The following is a 21,509-nucleotide window of genomic DNA, read 5'->3' as shown; positions in this document are numbered from 1 at the left end:
GAGTCCAACCCCCTGCCAAGCAGGAAACACCATCAGAGCACTCCTGACATATGGTTGTCAAGCCTCTGCTTAAAGACCTCCAAAGAAGGAGACTCCACCACACTCCTTGGCAGCAAATTCCACTGTCGAACAGCTCTTACTGTCAGTGAGCACGCACCAGGAATAAAGAGGAAATTTACGGTTTATTTCCAAACAGGAAGAATCTCCATGCTCAATGGTTAAACTTAATTTTTGCAGTTAATTTTTGCAGGCCAACAAAATGAGTTCATTGAATGCTCAACTCCTTCATTTCGTAATGGCTGTAAGCTGTTCATTCGAATCTGTCACAGAATCATAGAATCACAGACTGTGGACTCTTGAGGGAGACCATTCCACTGTCAAACAGCTCTCACTGTCAGAATGCTTTTCCTGAGGTTTAGTTGGAATCTCCTTTCTTATAACTTGAAGCCATTGGTTTGAGTCCTACCCTCCAGAGCAAGAGAAAACAAGCTCATTCCCTCTTCCATGTGACATCTCTTGAAGCTGGCTCTCATAATTCCTGTCAAGTCTCCTCTTTTTCAGACTAAACATACCCAGCACCTTCAACTGTTCCTCATAAGGCTTGGTTTCCAGACCTTTGATCATCCTGGTTGCCCTCCTCTGCACATGTTCCAGCTTGTCAACATTCTTCTTAAATTGTGGTGCCCAGAATTGAACACAGTATTCCAGGTGTCGTCTGACTAAGGCAGAATAGAGCGGCACTATTACTTCCCTTGATCTGGACACTAGACTTCTGTTGATTAAGTCTAAAATAGCATTAGATTTTACTTTATTTTTATTTTATTTTATTTTTGCTGCTGCATCACACAGTTAACACGTTAAGCTTGTGGTCCACCAAGACCCCTAGATCCTTTTCACATGTACTACTGTCCCCCACCTTATAAAACAGTCAGTTTGTAAGCATTTAGAAAAGGATGCTGTGATTACTAAGACCCAGCATGGGTTTCTTGAAAACAAGTCAAGCCAGGCAAATCTCATTTTTCTTTCTGATGCTATTACAAGCTTGGTGGATCAGCGGAATGCTGTGAACACAGTGTATTTTGACTTCAGTAAGGCTTTTGACAAACTCTCCCATGATACTTTTGTGAGGACGCTGGTAAAATGTGAGCAAACAAGGTAACTGTGGGGTGGATTTGTAACTGGTTGACTAACCAAACCCAAAGAGTACTCATTAATCCTCCTCATCCTGGAAAAAAAGTGACAAGTGGGGTGCCGCAGGGTTCTGTCCTGGGCCTGTTGTTGTTCAACATCTTCATAAACAACTTAGATGAAGGAATTGAGGAGATGCTTATCAAATTTACAGATGACACCAAACTAGGAGGGGTAGCTAATGTTGCAGAAGACCAGAATCAAGATTCATACTGGAGAACTGGGCCCAAATTAACAAAATGAAGTTCAATAGGGACAAATGAAAGGTTCTGCACTTAGGCAGGAATAACCAGCTGCACCAGTATAAGATGGAGGACACCTGGCTTGCCAGTAGTATATGTGAAAAGGATCTTGGGGTCTTGGTCAACCACAAGCCAGTGGCAGAAGAAGGGGGCGGGGGCGGTCCACCCCGGGTGCCATCCTTGAGGGGGGGTGAGAAACCTGCACCGACGCCACAGCATGTGGGGAATCGCCCATCCTGATGCCATAGCACGTGGTGGATTATGCCCCCCTGCGCAGCTCACCTGCCGCCAATGCCGCAACGCGAGGAGGATCTCCCCACCTGCAGCTCGCCCCACTGCTGGTACGTAGTGGCGCTGTGCATGCGCCGCCAGGCGGTTTGCCCCTCCCCTGTGGGTGGTTCGTCCGCCCCTCAACACATCACACCGGGTGCCAAAGAGCCTTCCTTCGCCCCTGCCACAAGCTTCATATGAGTCAACCTTGTGATGCAGCACCCAAAAAAAACTATTCTGGGTTACATCAACAGAAGCATTGTGTCCAAAATAAGAGCTGTTCCACAGTGGAACGGTCTCCCTCAGAAGGACTCTCCTTCTTTGGAGATTTTAAAGCAGAGGTTGGGTGACCATATGACATGGATGCTTTAGCTGAGATTCCTAAATTGCAGGGGGTTGGTCTATGACCCTCAGGTTCAACTCTGCAATTCTATGGCACTTACATGATACAACTATCAAGAGGGCCATGCTTGATGATGTATTAGATGAGGTCAGTGTTATTGAGACGGTGATACATAGTGGTGATACAACAGCATTTGCTTCATAAAAAGGTAAAGGGACCCCTGACCATTAGGTCCAGTCGTGGCCGACTCTGGGGTTGCAGCGCTCATCTTGCTTTATTGGCCGAGGGAGCCAGCATGACTAAGCCGCTTCTGGTGAACCAGAGCAGCGCACGGAAACGCCGTTTACCTTCATGCCGGAGCGGTACCTATTTATCTACTTGCACTTTGAGGTGCTTTCAAACTGCTAGGTTGGCAGGAGCTGGGACCAAGCAACAGGAGCTCACCCCGTCACGGGGATTCGAACCGCCGACCTTCTGATCGGCAAGCCCTAGGCTCAGTGGTTTAACCCATAGTGCCACCCGCGTCCCATTTGCTTCATAGTATGGCTTATTTCATACAATGAACCTATTCCAGAGAAAGTCAGTTGCACTTTGTATTTAACTTCTTTCACTGCTTACATTGGAACTTAATGAGGATTAACTTTGTATGTTCACAGACAGAACATGGGGTTGTTTTAAAGCAATACTAAAAAAACTTGAACTGCAGTTATGAACTGAAAATTTATGATTTTTTTCACATTTTAAAATGACATATTACAAGAACTATTATAAAAAAATCCCAGCAGCATTAAAAATAGGGAGCTACTGGCAACATGAATGCAATGAGTCTACAATGAAAAATTGACTTTTTATCCCCTGTTGTACCTAAACTAACTGCATTTCTTTTTATATCATGAAGTGGTTTTCAAAGACAAAGTTTAAAATGGAAGGTGTTAAGTTGTGGGTTGACATAGTAGATGACACAGCGATTTCTCCAAGTAGCTCTTTATTTTGTAAGCTGGAATAGAACTGACTGCAAACAGCTCAGCCGGCCTGCTTTTATAGGCAGCCGGCTGTCAACATTGTAGCAACAACAGCCCAGCGTTTCCCGCCTAAAATAACTGACGTGGACCTGAGTGAAAAATATCTACAGACCTGAGTGAAAACTATATACAGTATCCCCCTGCTGGCCCAGGGTGAAACTTCACTACATAACACCCCTCCCCACCGAGATAAGGCGTTAGTTACAATCGTAATGGTTTCCTTATATACAGCACTACGCGTAATGGTTCAATTAGGCACAAAAGCATATCGGTTACATTTCCCATACTTAGACCAACAGTGATACATGTCCAACAACATAGTCCTTTAAAGAAGTTGGGCGCTTGGAAACTCTGCCAGACCGCCGGGGACTGGTAGCCAAGTCCAGAGGGCCACACAGTTCTTGCTGAGGCTGTGGTGCGACCCTAGGTGGCGTTGGAACCAACTCCCCTGGATCCGCTGCTGTGGGTGGAGCCTCCGCAAGTGGAGTGGTCTGAGTCTGTGGTAAGTCTGGCAGACCCTCTGAAGCGGCTTGGTTCGGCTCCACGCTGGCAGTTTGCGAGGGAGGTGTAGGTGGGGCCTCGCCATCTGTACGTGTCTCTTCTTGAGCCGCAAGCGCAGTTGGGGGCACCACGGTAGTGTCCAAGTCCCCAACCCTGCGCCTAAGCTGGTCTATGTGCCGTCGCCACAAGCATCCGTCTTCGAGTGCCACCTGGTACGAGCGAGGTCCAGTGACTCCCACTACTGTGGCTGGCACCCAAGGAATGTCCCCCACATAGTTCCGGGCAAAGACCTGGCTTCCTGGGACAAATGACCGTGGCGCGTTGGCACAGCCTGGGGGTTCAGCCACGGCAAAGTCCGGGTGCAGCCGGTTGAGCGGTGACCTGAGGCGGCGGCCCATAAGCAGTTCAGCAGGACTCCGCCCTGTGGCCGCATGAGGGGTCATGTGTTGCACGAACAAGTATTCGGCGACCCACTCATGCCAGTCTCCCCGGTCCAGGCGTGCCAGTGCCTCTTTTGCCGAGCGCACCATTCTTTCCGCTTGCCCGTTGCTGGATGGATGAAAGGGTGCTGCTAGGGCATGGCAGATGCCCAGTCCCAAAAGATACCGCTCAAACGTGCCTGACGTGAACTGCGGTCCGTTGTCAGAGACAAGGACATCAGGACACCCATGCGTTGCAAACAGGCCTCGCAGCACCCGGATGACGGCTTCGGTAGTGGTGGAGGGCATCAGGGCGACCTCCAGCCATTTGGAATAGGCGTCCACCACTACCATAAAGGTCCGGCCGTGAAAGGGGCCAGCCAGATCGATGTGCACCCTTGACCAGGGTGTCTTTGGCGTCTCCCAGGTGTGTCCCTTAGCTGCCGGTGGTGCAGGCCTCGACTCTTGGCACGCTTGACAGGCGGACACCCAGGCAGTGATGGCATCGCTCCTGTTGCTCTGTTTGAGCTCCTGCCTACCTAGCAGTTCGAAAGCACGTCAAAGTGCAAGTAGATAAATAGGTACCACTCCAGCGGGAAGATAAACAGCATTTCCGTGCACTGCTCTGGTTCGCTAGAAGCAGCTTAGACATGTTGGCCACATGACCCAGAAGCTGTCTGTGGACAAATGCCAGCTCCCGCGGCCTATAGAGCGAGATGAGCGCCAAACTCCAGAGTCGTCTGCGACTGGACCTAATGGTCAGGGGTACCTTTACCTTCAATAGCTTAGGGCCTCATCAAACCTAAATCCAGCCCTGCCCCAACCTGCATGATCTCTCTGTGGCTGCTCCTTTGCCCACAATCTCCACCGCCCACGTGTGATCTCTCCATGCCATGAGAGTGGTGATCAGGCATTTGGGAGAAGAACCCCCGCCCCCATCATGATCTAGCCCTGGAGAGATTGGTCACTCCTCCTGAGACCACCTGGGAGAAAAGAGGCAGCCTCCGGGGCCAGCTGAGAGGTGCCAGAATGCTGTTCCAGAGGAAAAGTCCTGAGATCCCAAATCATCATAAAAGGCAGCTCTATGTATAATGCATTACCGTACGTTCAACTAGGAGGTCACAAGCACTAAGCTTGCCCTATCCCCAAATGGCCAAGGTTGCTTAACCAGCCTCAGCTGGTAAAAGGTATTGTTGTCCCAGTGTCCATCTGAGCCTGAAGCAATGGCACTGGCTCAAGAACCAATACCCTGTACAACTGCTCTTTCGAAGGGCAGGTGGCCCAGACCACACAGGAAGCATGCCAGTTTGGTGAATCTGAGAACCACCTACCTATATCTACATGTCACAGAAATGTAAGGAGATTCAAACAAAGGGAACTTAAGGAAGACCAAAGACACCAAATCAGTACTCCAGCATTTCAAAGCAGACAAGGGATCAAGGCAGCAGCTGAAGGGGGCAAGTTTATATTGGGACTAGATAAAGTATATGCAAACTACACTGAGGAAGAGTCAAAGAGCTAGCTGCACATGTAGACCTGGAGACGGCATCATGGTGGTGCTTAAAATAAATTTATCACATTATAGAAGGGAACAGAATTAGACTCAGATGGATATTTCAAGACTGCACCTCTTAAGAGGATTACATTGAAACACAACCCCCCCCCCATAAGCTTAGCATATAACAGACCTGCAGAACTTGGCAGTAGGCAGGGGCCAAAATTAAAATAGGCTAAACTTCTTCAGGCCACAGATAGGTTTTTAGTGACTCACTTTCCAAGTAAAGGTATAATTAATGATTAAACTATTTTGCAAATAGCTGGATTCATTTGCCTTCTGATTTAACTGATCGTCAAGGTTATTGGATATATCAGCTACTCTTCGCTGCATGGTCATACGGTACAAACTGATATTCTCAAAAACACTTTTTAAATTGGAATATAATCAAGAAACTGCAATCAGCAAGCACTTCTTTATGAAGTCACCTTCAGTAAAAGACAATTTTACAGCAACAGCAATTTCTTTAGAAATTTGAAAACGAACCTTAACAGCTGCCTCATTTTCTGAGTTTACTTTCTTGAAAAAACGTTGTTTCCCACTGAGATTTTTCAACAAATTGGACACTTTAATTTGTTTCCACTGGTGTCCAGTTTACTTAAGTCAGGATGTTTTGATTCGAAATGACGATGATGACTGTATTAAACACTATGTTCTGATTTGATCTTCCATTTCTTTTTATCACCCATTTTACAAAGTCACCCCAAAAACTTTAATGTTGGAACCCAAAAATCTCCACAGCAACTGCTCACATACAAAGGAATACTGAACTGAGTGTCTGAACTTGGAGAGAGCACCAGACACTTGTGTAACTTGGAGGGCAGCAGCAGAACAAGGGAGGGGAAGAAGCCCTCACGTTGTGACCACTCATCACATAGTGGGCATCAGCTGCATTGGTGCTTGGCTGCACCCACTTTGTCCCGGTTCAGCAGCAGTAACAACTGAACAGACAGTAAAAAGATACGACTCTTGCTCCTCTCGGACTGATGATGGTTGGTGTCAGGGACCGTGCTGAGGAGGGCTACAATGAGGAGGCATCTCCTCAGGAGCAGGAGGACAGTAAAGATTTAGAACAGTGGTTTGCAGAGGGCCATAGTTCATCCAATATTTCCCAGTATTTGCTGGGAAATACTGGATGAAGAGCAGCTAGGAGAAGAAACACTGGAAGAGGGTTAACAGATTCACATTTGTTGAATAGCATCTCCCCCCTCCTCCACGTTCTAGGAGAGCTGAGAAAGTTGCAGAACAGAAAGCACAGAGACTACAAGCTCAGGTTACCAGATGTAGGGGTGAACTGAGAGGGACGGGGCAGGGGGGGCATGTAGCCTTAATTGGAAGCTCCACCATTGTTAGAAGGAGATGTTCTTATCCCTCGCTGTGATTAGTAAAGAATTCTAACTGGTAAGAAGACTCTGTTCACTTTGTTCTGCCAGGGGGGGAGGAAGACGATTCCTTGAAGCCTGTCAGTTGGCTGCCGTGGGTCACGTGACAAAGAGGAGAGAGTGAGCAGTGGTAACCCACCCACCAAGTTACATGACGGGCACAATCGTGACTAGTGGAAGGCAGGTTAAGACAAAGCACACATTACATCTTTACTTTCTATTACATCCGCTACATTTTTCACAAGCTGTTCGAAATCCTTTGGCCGGCCACAAGCGGCCCATGGGGCATATGCTGTGCAGGCTTGGAGCACAGCATCAGTCTTTCCTCCCAACCCCCCCCCCCCAAAAAAAAGGAGCAAATAGTGTGGGGATGGTGGATGCAGCATGGGGGCACACCCCCACGCCACAGCGTGTCTAGCCGCCATGCCCACTCTTTGGCCTTTGCCTCCCTCGCAGAAAGCTTTGCTTTATGTTTCACTTGGCCGGAGCATGACAAGTGAAGCAGACTTTCAAGTATCAGGGGAACATTTGAGGGAAGCACCTGGTTTGACGCGTGTATCACTCATGCTAGAAATGTACCCTTGCTGGAAATATATTAAGTTTAGGGTGGTTTTGCTACTGTTTCCAACTGTTGATTTCTGCTAATAAAAAGAGGCTCTACAAAGCTACCAGCAGCTTGCTTGCTTGCTTGCTCCTGCACAGTTCACATGCATTCAACTCCCGTTTCGTCTTCTGTTATTTTTGCAAAGTAGCATAGCTTCCCTATTACAGTGGTGCCTCGCAAGACGAAAATAATTCGTTCCGCGAACCTCTTCGTCTAGCGGTTTTTTCGTCTTGCAAAGCACGGCCATTAGCGGCTTAGCGGCTATTAGCGGCTTAGCGGCTTAGAAAAAGGAAAAAAAAGGGGGGAAACTCGCAAGAACTCGCAAGAACTCACAAGACGTTTTCGTCTTGCGAAGTAAGCCCATAGGGAAATTCGTCTTGCAAAGCACCTCAAAAACGGAAAACTCTTTCGTCTTGCGAGGCATTAGTCTTGCGGGGCACCACTGTACCTAAAGAGTCTATCCAATGAAAATTAATTGAATTATTATATCACTTTGGGCTGCTTTCTCCTTTTGCCCATGAAATGAGATTTTATCCTTCTGCAGATCTACACAACACCATACAAACTGTTGCAGCTGAAGTGATTCCCTGCCCCCTTCCGTGCTGTAAAAATAAAAGCATAGCACCTTGAAAACAAATTGCCAATACATCTTCTAGCTAAAAGCATCATTCAGACCTAAACATTATTCCTTAGGAGGCTTTAAGGTGTATCCTGCCTCTCACCGAATTCCATCCTTCAACATTTACAAATAATAGCTATTTTCCCCACCTACTGTGAAATGGTTTGACTTCTTCTACCCAGTTGCTCAAGGGGCATCCTCTTAAACCCACAACACTTACTCAAGCAAACTTACTCAAGCAAAGTTAATGTTGGGGTTTTTATTTCTCTACCTAGTTTGAATACTACAGATTAAAAGCTGCCAGCACATATGTGCCTCCCATAATATCTCTCTCTCTCTCTCTCTCTCTCTCTCTCTCTCTCAAATTCCCACATATTTCCCACTTCACACACATTAGAAACAATAATAGGAGCATGTCGGAAAAAACCTATACATGACATATTGGGGGAGTAGATTGATTTACTGCTGGGATATTTTTTGCAAGATCTGGTTGTATAACAAAATCCAATCCGGGGATATTCTCACTGTTGTTCAAAATGCACAAGCCACAACCACAGAGAACTCATATTAAGTCATCCTGGCAATTCTACACATGTCCTGAAATCTCCAGGTCAAACTGCAGGTTGCCGTTGATGCCCAGAATACACTGACATCTCTCTCGCATTTTCTTTAATTAATTACAGCCACAGGAGTTTTTCTTGTGGGGGGGGAGGGGAGAGTGTTGTTGGCAGGATCACAGGTTATGGGGAAGAGATTTATGCCTTCTGTCACCAGCTGTGCAACTCCCCCCACCCCCAATGTTGAGGATTCGTTGTTGATTTTTTCAAAAGTTCCCATTGGTGCTCCATGAGAACTTTTTAATACACTAATCCTAATTGTCCATTTGGAGGGGGTGTAAGACTCCTCTCCTTGCATGCTGTGATCCCAATTACAGGGAGCAGAAGGAGGAGGCTGTTAACTAACTTCAGAAGAACAAGAGATGACCAAAAGTTTTTGTGGCCACCACTGACTATTAGTAACTTAACCTGACTAAAGCTGACCTGAGATTGCATGGAGATCTCTGATGGATAGCAAAATCTTTGAAGAACAAATCAGAAAAAATGTGTATTTATATAACAGCTTTGCAGAGCATTCCTGTACCTGTTTCTCTGAAGGAGCACTGCTTACTCCCAGATAAATGTGCAAAGGATTGCAACCTAAATTAATCTTTCTGAAGCACCTGTAATACTTGGTCTATTTTTCTGTTTCACAACAACTTTGCTATTTCCCTTGACTAAATTTATTTCAGCACTCTCAGGGATTCAGCAGAAAATACTTATCTTCTCTTCCTATTCCCCACATTTATGAAATGATCAGAAAATACAGCACAGCTGCCCAAGTGTGCCATTCTCTAGTCTTCAGCACACAGACGATGCTTTTACAGCAGTTCTAAACATCTTCAGTTGGAGCAGGGAAACAGAAGTAAAAGCATAAGAACTCTGCTGGATCAGACCAAAGGCCTACCTCGTCCAACGTCCGTCTCTCACAGTGGCCAGCCAGTTGCCTCTAGGAAGCCCCTAGGCCGGGCACAAGCCCTCCTCCATGTAGGATCCACAGCAATTGGGATGCAGAGGCATACAGCCTCTGACACTGGGAGAAATTGTGGAGGTAACGCTCCACCTTACGAAGGCAGACCTCGCACTAGACATGCAACAGTATGTCAAGGAGCATTGCAACGGCTTTCCCTGACCTTTTGCCTTATCGGCTAGAAAACAGGGTTTTTCCCCTGACCGTTTGTCCTCTCACAGATTTGTTTATTAGACATAATGCTTGGCTGGAGCATGACCGGGAACGCAGACATAATCAAGTATCGGGAAAAACCTTTTAGGGAAACACCTGCTGACACATGTATTTGCTAATGTTGGAAATGTGACACATGTACAGTGGTGCCTCGCAAGACGAAAAGAGTCTCGCGAGTCTCTTCGTCTAGCGGTTTTTTCGTCTTGCGAAGCAAGCCCATTGATGGCTTAGCGGATTAGTGCTATTAGCAGCTTTTAGCGGCTTTTAGCGGCTTATCGGCTTAGCGGATAAGCAGATAAGCAGCTTAGCGGCTTAGAAAAGGGGGGGAGGGGAAAAAACCCACAGGAACTCGCAAGACATTTTCGTCTTGCGAAGCAAGCCCATAGGAAATTCGTTTTGCGAAGCACCTCCAAAATGGAAAACCCTTTCGTCTAGCGGGTTTTCCGTCTTGCAAGGCATTCGTCTTGTGGGGCACCACTGTATTTGCTAATGCTGGAAATACGTCATGTTCAGGGTGGTTTCGCTACTATTTTCAATTGTTGACTTCTGCTAATAAAAGGAGCCTCTACAGAACTAGCCGGCAGCTTGCTTGGAGCATGCTTGCCAGCGTGCTTCTGCACAGCTCACCTGCATTCAACCTCCCGTCGTATCCATTATTCCTACAGAAATCGAGCCACCAGGACTAGTAGCCGCTGACAGCTGCATCCTCTGCAAATTTGCCTAATCCTTTTCTAAAGCTGTCCAAGTCTGTGGCCATCACTCCATCTTGTCATGAATTCCTGAGTTCACGATGCACTGTGTGTCAGGTCTTAAAAAGCAGAGAGGTGAGTTGCAGAACTCTATTCCTCTCCCTGCTGACAGAAGAATGTGCTGCCTGCAGGTGCATGATAAGCAACAATTGTGCTCTGTTTTCTCCCCACAACCAAAGTTTAACTGAGGTCAGGTGGAGAGGCAATCATCTGAATGCAGCAAAAATATTCCAACTTCTCTGCAGAAGCATTTATAACCAATGCCTGTGGCCACATCTATACATTAATCAGCCAACCTCTCCTTAAAAAACAGAGGCTGCCAGCGCAAGTCATGCTGCAAATGCAAGTGAAGTACCATCAGAAGAAACAAACAGCACCTGTAATTCACTGAACAAAAACCGTTGTGGTCTAGTAGATAAGAGTGCTTTAATTTGACTCAGAATCGCAAGGCTCAGAATGAAGCTCCACTTGGGAGACCTTGATCAGACCACTTTAAAAGATGAGAAGAGCCCTGCTAGATTTTAAAAATTGCTTTCATAAACAACACAAGAGAGACCAAGAGACCCTTCAGCCAGTGCTGAATGGAAGGAGCAGGGGAGTGGGATTTCTTTGGGTGCCTGAATTCACAGTTGCTACAGGTGCCAGGAAGCCTATGAGTTTATGGTGGCTTGCTCACAGGGTGCTTTATGAACCAGTTTACTGTGTTGTGATGTGGGTAAAATAAGTTCACACTAGACATACAGGACATGGTAGCTAGAAAACAATTCTCTCTAAGATGCAGAGATCTGCCACAATATCAGAAGGAAATTATGGAATGGAAAATTTAAACCAACTTTTAAGGCTTTCTCATTTAAAACAGGTTTCTTTGGAGATAAACACTATAGATACTAAACTACTGCAAATGCCAAAATAAATACTGGTATTTTAGGCAGCCTGGTATAAAAGAGCCATAGATTTTTATTTTTAAATCAAGCTTGGTTTCGCCAAGCTCTCACAGTTTCCTATAGACCAAAATTTTCAGTACAGCATTAAATATGTTTTTCATCTGTCTCTTGTGAAAGAGATAAGAATCTGACAGCCTGAATAATAGATAGTAGAATGATGCCTTGTCATAACTTCCTACTCCCTTGTTTGTGGAAAGCGTGGGGGAGAAACAGGTGGTTCTAAGCTTTTAAAGCTATCATCTGGCAGATAATAAAACAAGCTGAAATAGTTTCGGTGTGATGGATTTAGTCTGAGGCCATCTTTCAGAATCTATATTAACAGCTGAGCAACAAAAAGGACCAGTTGTTCTCACTTAAAGAAGCATGGCTCAAGAGAAAAATACCATACACAATTTGAGTACTTATTTCTTTACACATAGAAAATTCTTATGTCTGAGTGGCAGATCATTGTCTTGAATTCAGTAAACATCAGCCATTTCTTATGTGCCAATGAATTATTGTTGGGAGTAGGCATTACATTCTGAGAGATTTGCTTGAAGACATGCAAGGGCTATGATGGATTAATATTGTGCCTCATAGAGGGCAGATCATAAGAGAAGGTTTAAAAAACTCAGTTCAGTGACACCTTAAAAGAGGGCTTAATGGCTATTGAACTTTTGCTTATACTGAGGCTCTAATAAGAAGACTAAGAGTGCAAGTCTACACATATCTACTCAGAAGTAGGTACCACCTAGTTCAATGGGGCTTACTCTCAGGTAAGGGCTCTCAGCACAGGGCTGACACTTTACACAGGAATAAATTATCTAATGAAACATACGCTTATGTAAACTGTTTAGGAAAATAGGCACTGCTTAGTTTGGGGATCTGAGCAATTAGTAGTAGTATTCTTTAAAGTACTGGTGGCACTGGCAACCCCTTTGTGGCAGTTCTGCCACAAGTTCAAAATATTATAGAGAGCCACTCTAAGGCACACTGGAATGCATATTCCATCTGCTAAGCCTTTGGGTGCTTTTGCTTTATTCTTCCAGATGAGGAAACCAGAAAAGCAAGACAAAGGAGTCAGTCTCATTATGCCATGGTCATGCCTTTGGCTCCTCCTGTCTTTGTCCAGAAGTGCCACATATTCTTGCTGCCTGTTCCAGTTGGGGTAGCCATGCTACTGGTTGGCCACACATGCTTTAAAGAGACTAAAACAGTTATCCATAGTCTCTACACACCCACCCATGAGAGAGAGAGAGAGAGAGAGAGAGAGAGAGAGAGAGAGAGATATGAAGCTTACAGGATAAATTCCGTTAGATTGCACCATTTTGAAGAGTCCACTTTGTGCATCATCTCTTGAAAAGATTTCCCACACAAAGGCAGGTTTTGTAACATGAGGGATTCATTGCAGATAACCCCTTGCTGTGCACCTAGAACAAAAAGAAAGGATCTTTTAAAACCAACAAGGAAGCATTAATGATTTCTCAATCTCTTGCTGGAGAGAGATTGAACTAAACAGTTTGAAAACAGAGATCAAAAGAACATAAACGAATTTTTAAAAGAATCGGTGTTTTTTGTTCTTTTGAAAAAGATAGACCAATTTTTAAAAGGATCATTTTGCCTACTTTATGTCTCAGAGCTGATTTGGACATGATAAAATAAAGGCTTTTGTAGCATAATTTATTCCCTTGACAGAAATCAAATCATAGAGATGGAGCAAATTTTGTATGTACAGAAGTCGTCAGCATCTCCACTTAAAGGATCTTAAGCAGCAGACCAGGAAACACCTGGCAGAGTTGCACTATTAGACTAGACAGAACTATTAAACAGGCTTCCCATACATGTCTGGCTGATCACTGTAAGAATAGGATGCTGGATTAGATGGGTCTTGAGGTTTATAACAAGATCAATTCATATTTAAGTCAGTGGACCCAGTTTTACATTTAGAAAAACTGCCAGACTACAAGCCAGCTCACACATTCTTTGCTAAAATAAAACTGAAGGTGGCATTTGGAAGTGTATGTGGAGGCCATGGTGGTACTGCCATGTTGGCTGGAAACGGAACAAGTGCACAGTTGCATGAACATCTCAAAAGACATTACTTCCTAGTTAGGTCTAGGTCTAGAGCTCATCTAACTGATCTAACCCAGGGTTGAATCTAGACACATAGTTGTTTGCATGGAACTTCAAAGGAAGCAGCCACGGGCACAATGAAAAGGCAAGAGCGTCAGCTCTGCAGTTGGCAAATTGATCCCAAATCACAGCAATGCTATGCTTCAAGTAACCATTTTGCATGTCCTACTCAGCAGTTGTAAAACATGGTGATTTTACAAAGGCTGCTCCAGTAATGTGGATGAAAGGTCTGTGAGTTTCGCTGTTGTTCACAACTCATAATTACTGCACTGTGCAACTTGTGCATGCTAAAAATATAAATAAATGTGTGGTTTATGTTTGAAAGGCTGTGGGATCATATAAACCCCACATATCATTTGTTTACTTTTTTTGTACTTTACAGTGTGGGATAATATTGACTCACATGACATCTGTGCAGCAGTATAATTTTACTGGGAAAAGGAAGGTCTCAGGAAGTACATGAGTTCTTAACTTGCAAATGGTGTCATGTTTGATAACTTCTCCTAAGTATTTTATTTATGTTGCTTTCTTGGGATCCACTTCATCCAAACAAAGAATTGATACTGTCAGGTTTTCTGTTGACGGAGCATAAACAAACACCACCCTCATAAATCATTTATATGGGAATCCAAATCAGGGGTAGGCAACCTAAGGTCCATGGGCCACAAGCAGCCCACAGGGATCGTTTAACCAGCCCACAAGCCGCCCCCGAGCTAAGCCACCTGCTCAGCGAGTCCCCGTGCGCTGCACTAAACCGGCACAGCGTGGTGACTTGCTTTCATGGTGCCGGAAATCGCATCTGCGCATCTGCAGACAGAAGACAGAAGTAATCTACATTAGACACAACAATTTAGAAAAAGTAAAAATTTTGAGGTCTTAGTGTTGAATGGTCTCTTTAAATTTGAAGGTTCATTATTGTTCCACAAGATGTGTATGTCTTTAAGGGCCAGAGCAAATAACGTGACCCAGTTTTACAGCTGTGAAGCAGTATAGCAGGTGCTGTTAAGTTGTGTTAATTAAGCTGTGTCAGCACCTAGCTCTCTCAGTACCCTGGTGGTTGGGTCGGTCATGCTTGTTGATGTATTTAGTGTAAAAGGAGTTTTTGTTATTGTTATTAAAACCTTGCTAAAGTTATTTTGCATTCCTTGTAATGTGTGGTCTCCCTAGCTAGCTTTCTGCAGCACAACTAATCTGCAAATAGCCAACACTTAGAACAAAGGAAGGAAGTCAATATGTGTATTTGTATGTAATGACTAAATTAGAATGAAGATATGGTTTTATTTGTAGATGCCTGCTTTGTCTTTTGTCTTTTGTTTTCTTTTTTGTGTTCTCTTTTTCTTTCTTGTTTGAATAGTATTATTTTGGATTCAATGTTTGTAATTTTTGTTGTTATTTCACATTGAAAGTAATAAAAAAAATTAAAAAGAAAAGAATCTGTGCCCCAAGGTCCTTGAGCTTCCAGCCCAGAGTCTCATAGTTCCTTGCTACACATCAAGGGATGGCAGTATCATTTGAATGCACATGGATCAGAAGGGAGGAGTTGTGGCCAGTGGGCCTTGGCAACTTCTCTGTCACTTCTTGAATCGTTGCACCCAGGACATCCCGCTACCTCTGCACACTGCTGCCTCTGTCCCCCTCAGTAAGGAGTCACCTTCTACCAGTGCTTTTTTTTCTAGGGGGAAAAAGGGTGCTGGTACTCACTCTCCCCAGGCATTTCTGGCAAGGGGAGGGAGAAGGGAAGGCAGCAGAAGCAGCAGCTGTGGTGGTGGATGAGGAGGAGGAGGAGAAAGATAAGAGAGGGAGGGAGGAGAGAGGGCTGCCCATCTGCCTGCCTGCCTGAGAGCCTGGGCACTTGCATGGCACCAGGGCTGCTGGGCATCGGTGAAAAACTGAGCAGGCAGAAGAGGATTGGGGCATTCTGGGGGAGGCAGCAGAACTGGGGGCTCTCACATTGCCTGGCTCCCAACGGGGATGTGGCAGGAGCTGGGAAAGGGCGTCCTGCTTGGTGCTCAGGGATTTTTCCTCTCCCTCCACTCCATTGCCTTGGAGACAAGGAAGAGTTCAAGCATGTAGGGCAGGGGCCTCTGGAGCAGCCCAAGCCAGCTTCCCACGGCTCACAGCAAACCTGCAGTGGCTGCTTCAGTCTGCCCTGGCCTGTCAAATGTAGCATAGGCAGGGGACAGGCTTCTCATGGTCTCATCTCAGATGGAAAAGAGGGCAGGGCTCCTGCACATGCAGGTCTTGTGGAGGAAACAGAATCTCCGTAGCAAATGTCACTTACACGCCATAACCAGCCATTGGTGGTGGTAGTAAGACTTGCCAATCCATGAAAGTGCTGCATGAAGTGGGGGAGGGGCAGGCAGGAAAACACCAATGCAATCCTTTCACATTGCTGTATTCTCAGCAGTGGAAAAACATTCCTCAGTAATACATAAATTGGACCACTTGTTTCATCCAAAGTATTTCTGCATGCCTTAAATCCTTCATTTAAAAAAAAAAAAGCAGAAAGGGAGCAATGCATCAATTATACCTGGCTTTGGGCTGTACTGCAGGCCAAGAAATAATCTGACTAGATTTTAACAGATGTATTATATTAAAAATCTATGTTTGCATATCCATGCTTTTAAATCCCAGGAACCACTGTTTATTGTATCTGTGCAGCACTTAAAAAGCGGTTGTCAGCTACTAAAGAATAGGTGAGGGGACTTCCAGTCATGTAGAAAATGATACTTTTATTACCTGCAACAGAGATTATCTAGCTTCATCTATGTATCACAGATATTTCAAAAATATGCACTCTCTAAGAATGAAAGGTAGAAATTAACTAGGTCTGAATTTTTTTTATCTTGTTGAATATTTAGAAGTGTAAATTTATATGCAAATATTCATTAGCTTTATTGATAGTACAGTACATGCATGTTCCTGATAACTCATTGTCAAGCATGTTGTTGTTGTTATTTCTATGCTGCCTGTCAGGGGCTTGGCATCGGAACAGGGTAGGGAAGCAGAGGGGCAGTTGGGTTACAGGGAACCTCTGAAAATCTTGCAAAGCAGTTCCTCTTCCTGTGGTGAGGAAAGCCCCACCTCCAGTGGGGAAAAGGGGAAAGGACCGAAGGATGCTGCTGGGAGCCTCAGCACCACTCCTGGCAAAGCCGCCCCACGCCCCTTCCGTCACCCACCCTGCGCAGAGGTGTAAAATGCAAAGAAGGAAGGAAAAGGCTGGGGGTGATGAAGCTCTTATGCTGGGGGAGGTCCCGGAAACAACCACTCCTGGATTCTGCTAGCGATTGAGGCAGACATGAACTTGTGGCTCTGCACTATAAATAGTTTTGCGCCAAAATAAAATCTGAAAAAGACAGGTCGGAGTCCTGACTCACGAGCAACCACCATTGCCATCTGACACCGCCCATCTGACTGGGTTGCCCCAGCCATGTCCCACCAAAAAATAGTAAAAGCACAATACAACATCTGCGCCAACTACAAGTGTACGATCAACAAGGCACTTCAGCAGCATGCTTACCCAGTTCCTGTCGTTCAACACCTGCTGCATTCCTTTTTTTTAAATAGATTTTTATTAAGATTTTAAAAATTACATGAATAAAAAAGAATAAAAAAACGCCCAGTTAAACAAAAACAAAACAAATGCATGAAAACAAATCAAATCACAGAAAAAAAAATAAAGAAAACAGACAAAAAAAGAACAAATCAAACCTTTACATAACTTTCTTTCTTTAGCTTTTTTCCTTGACCTCCTCACACCTCCCCTTTTTGTATTCTAGTTCAGATAGATATTTCAGCAAATCCTTCATCTTTGTTTTTATCCTAATAATTTATCTTAATATACTGTAATTTTACATTCTCTTCTTTCACCAACTAGCCATCCATTTTTACTTTATTTAATCTTACTTCTCCTTAAACTGATATATTTGAACTTAATCTCTTAAGACATTTCCCCTACGGTCATAAAAATTTCATTCCACGATTTTTCCAACTCATCAATTTTTTTTTTTAATCTCCATATATACATTTTAAATTCCCAATTTTTTCCACCGTCCCCCCTCCCTGGTCTCGGCCCCTGCCGTCAGTTCCATCAACCTCCAACAGTCCATCAACCTGGAGATCTTATGTCCGAGGCTCTTAACTCTTCTTCATGTCCCATCTGCCGATCTTCTTGATAATCTTTGGTGCTAACAAGCAGATCTCGGGGGAGCTCCAACCCATCGATGCTCATATTCCTTCTTAACAGGTCTGCCAGATTTCCATAGTTAAGGCTAGGGCCCATAAAGTATTCCAAATCTTGTTTCACAATTCTTCCAAATCCAAAGGCCCCAAAAGCTCCAATCTCCTCTTGGCTCAAATTCATATCCCAAAAGTCATTTGATCCCCGCATAAGGGGATCTCTCCACCTTTCATTTTCCAGATCAGGCCAGGTTCCCATCTTCAATAACTGGCTTCTCCTAATTACAGTCATATAAGGCCTCATCTTGTAATCCTCCATTTGCCTCTGTAGGGTTAAGGCTCCCCCTTGTATTGCTTTATACTCCACAACAGGAACTTTCTCCTTCTCTAATTCATCAATTTGTTCAGTTAAGAAAGATTCCTGTGCCGGGTTCTTGTCGACTTCTATGCTGATGCCCACTTTTGTTCCCAAAATATCAATACTGGTAGCCATGGCATCCATCTGTTTATGCAGCTTTCCCAACAGATAAAATGTCCTATTCAGTACAGACGCTACTTCTTCCTTAGCCGACATTCTTGAGATGTTCAAGGTCAAAGCTGGTTTCTCACAGTCTTTATCTTTATCTTAAAGCCAATATCCCAGCTGCACTCTTGTAACAATGTCCCAAAACTCCCTCTAGAGGGAAACAGTCTCCATTTGTCAATCCTTTCCAGCACAGTTCCAAAAGTAAAATAGTAACAGTTCCAATTACCTTTTCTTCTTTTTTAAACGCAGAAGCGGACAATAGAAACAATATCTTTCTTTTATGTCTTGACAGCTAGCTGTCATATTTATCCTGTTTACCGTCAATGGACTTTTTGCAGACCGTTCCCAGGTTCAGAGACGTGGTGCTTCGATTTTTAATTTTTCAGCTTCTCCTGCAAACTTCCCCTGCTTCCAAGGGGAGTAATAATAGTTTCAATCAGTGGAGGTTTAATCCTTTGCATAAGACTTTCCAAGACCTTAGTTAACAACTTCTTTGCTTCAGTCTATTTACAGAAAGTGAAGGTGGACTTCCTGTTTAAACCTTCCCCGTTCGGTGCCAGATTAAATTATTTTAAGAGTCCAATTTCCCGTTCTACTCATGGGTTGTTGTTTAAAATCCAATTGTCCACAAAAAGAAGTCAGCGCTCTCCGACAGCGGCAATGCGGCTTCGCTCCGTGCAAAAAGCGGTCGATTCAAAGCGGCCACTCACCACCACGTTGCTCCGGATTCCCGATACTGGGTCTCCTCGCAAGTAGGGAGGCGCAAAAGGTGCCAGCCGAATCCCAGGTTCACAGGCTTCTCCACCTGTGATTTCTAAGGGTCTCCGCCTTCGCCGTGGCGGTCAGACCCTGTTTTTCACGGAGCCGGTTCCTCCGATCGGGAGGAGCTCCACCATTGCCGGAGGCGCTAACCTGGAAGTCCCAACACCTGCTGCATTCCCTGGGTGAGGGTAAGGTCATCACTAAGCTGGACCTTGCCCAAGCCTATCAATAACTGCCCTTCGATGATGCCACCGCTGAAGCCCAGACGATCGTCACCCACCAAGGGGCATTCCATTGCCGCCGTTTGCAGTTCGGAGTGAGTGTGGCTCCTGGCACCTTATGGAGCGTCTCCTGCAAGGGCTTCCGGGCGTGGTGCCATATTTTGATGATGTCTTGGTGTCCACAGACTCACACCAGCAGCTGTTCTAGTGCCTCCGTGCTGTGCTGACCAGGTTCCAGGAGGCCGGGCTCAAGGTAAAGAGGGAGAAGTGCCAGATCGCCGTTCCACAGGTGGACTTCCTGGGCTATCTTATAAACGCCTCCAGCCTTCACCCGACCACATCCAAGATCTGTGCTATCCAGCAGGCCAGGCCCCCATCCCAAAGAACAAGACAGAGTTGCAGGCGTTCCTGGGACTACTGAACTTTTATAACATGTTCCTGCCCCACAGGAACATCGACTCCTCAGCACGAAAACACCTTGGTCCTGGGGTCATTGGGAGACGGCAACCTTCAATGCGGTCAAGGCTCTCCTTTCATCGGTCAGAGTGGTGGTACAGTACAGTGAAGCCAGGCTGCTGGTCCTTGCCTTCGATGCCTCACCTTTTGGCATTGGCACTAACACCGTTTTCCAGACGGAAGAGAAGCACTGTTCGCCTACTTTTCCAGGACGCTATCTCCGACTGAACGGAATTACAGCCAGCTTGACAAGGAGGCACTGGCACTTGTGGCTGGAGTGAAGAGATTCCATGAATACCTCTACGGCAGGACTTTCGACCTCATCACCAACCACAAGCCACTCCTGGGCCTTCTCGCCGGTGATTGACCAACTCTACCGGTCCTCTCGCTGCGCATGCTGCGATGGACTGTTTTCCTCGCTGCCTACCACTACCGGCTCATCCATTGCCTGGGGAAATCGATGGGCCATGCTGACGCCCTCAGCCGTTGCCCTCTTCCAGCATTTGTCCTGCTTCATCGCTCCTCCTGATTGAGGATCCTTCTGCAGCGCCTGTATCGGCTGCCACTGTGGCTTCCGCATCTGCCCAGGATCGCACCCTCAGCCGTGTGCTCAACTGGGTGTGGAGGGGGTGGCCACAAGGGCCTTTTGAATCAGAGTTCCAGCCCTTTGCAACCAGACAACATGAATTCTCGGCTCATCGCGGCTGTCTGCTGTGGGGAGACCACGTCGTGATTCCCCAAAGACTCCGTCAACACATCCTTGAAACTCTGCACGTTGGCGACCCGGGAATCATCAAAATGAAGGCGTTGGCTCTGTGTTACATCTGGTGGCCTAACATGGACGATGCCATCACTGCCAAGAATCTAGGCCTGCGCCACCGGCAGCTAAGGGACACACGTGGGAGACACCCAAGACACCATGGTCGAGGGTGACATCGATCTGGCTGGCCCCTTTCGCGGCCGGACCTTTATGATAGTAGCGGACGCTTATTCCAAATGGCCAGAAGTGGCCCTGATGCCCTCCACCACCACCTAGGCAGTCATCTGGGTGCTGTGAGGCCTCTTTGCGACGCATGGGTGTCCTGATGTCCTCGTCTCCAACAAGGGACCGCAGTTCACCTCAGGCACTTTTGAGCGATACCTTTTGTGACTGGGCATCCGCCATGCCCTAACAGCACCATTTCATCCATCCAGCAGCGGGCAAGCGGAGAGAATGGTGCGCTTGGCAAAAGAGGCACTGGCACGCCTGGACCAGGGAGACTGGCACGAGCAGGTTGCTGAATACTTGTTCGTGGAACACATCACCCCTCAAGTGACCACAGGGCAGAGTCCTGCTGAACTGCTTATGGGCTGCCACCTCAGGTCTCCGCTCGACTGGCTGCACCCGGACTTTGCCGTGGCCAAACCCCCAGGCTGTGCCAACATGCCACAGTCATTTGTTCCAGGAAACCAGATCTTTGCCTGGAACTTTGTGGGGGTTCCTTGGGTGCCAGCCACAGTAGTGGGAGTCACTGGACCTCGCTCATACCAGGTGGCACTCGAAGACGGACGTTTGTGGCACCGGCACATAGACCAGCTTAGGCGCAGGGTTGGGGACTTGGACACTACCGTGGTGCCCCCAACTGCGCTCATGGTT

At 46.0% G+C, this 21,509-nt stretch overlaps 1 protein-coding gene across 1 annotated transcript in view; it reads right to left on the bottom strand.

Annotated features, from left to right (window-relative positions):
• RAMP3 (receptor activity modifying protein 3) overlaps positions 1–21,509 on the bottom strand; it is a 57,669-nt gene that overhangs the window by 11,861 nt on the left and 24,299 nt on the right. Inside the window, exon 3 of the mRNA XM_079981803.1 lies at positions 12,897–13,026. Within this exon, the coding sequence (XP_079837929.1) occupies positions 12,897–13,026 (130 nt within the window). The remainder of the gene's footprint in view (positions 1–12,896; positions 13,027–21,509) is intronic.

This window comes from Podarcis cretensis (assembly GCF_951804945.1).
Source record: "Podarcis cretensis genome assembly, chromosome: 6".
Taxonomy (NCBI): Eukaryota; Metazoa; Chordata; class Lepidosauria; order Squamata; family Lacertidae; genus Podarcis; species Podarcis cretensis.
The sequence above is the reverse complement of the archived record's forward strand: the minus strand, read 5'-3'. Positions and strand labels throughout refer to the sequence as shown.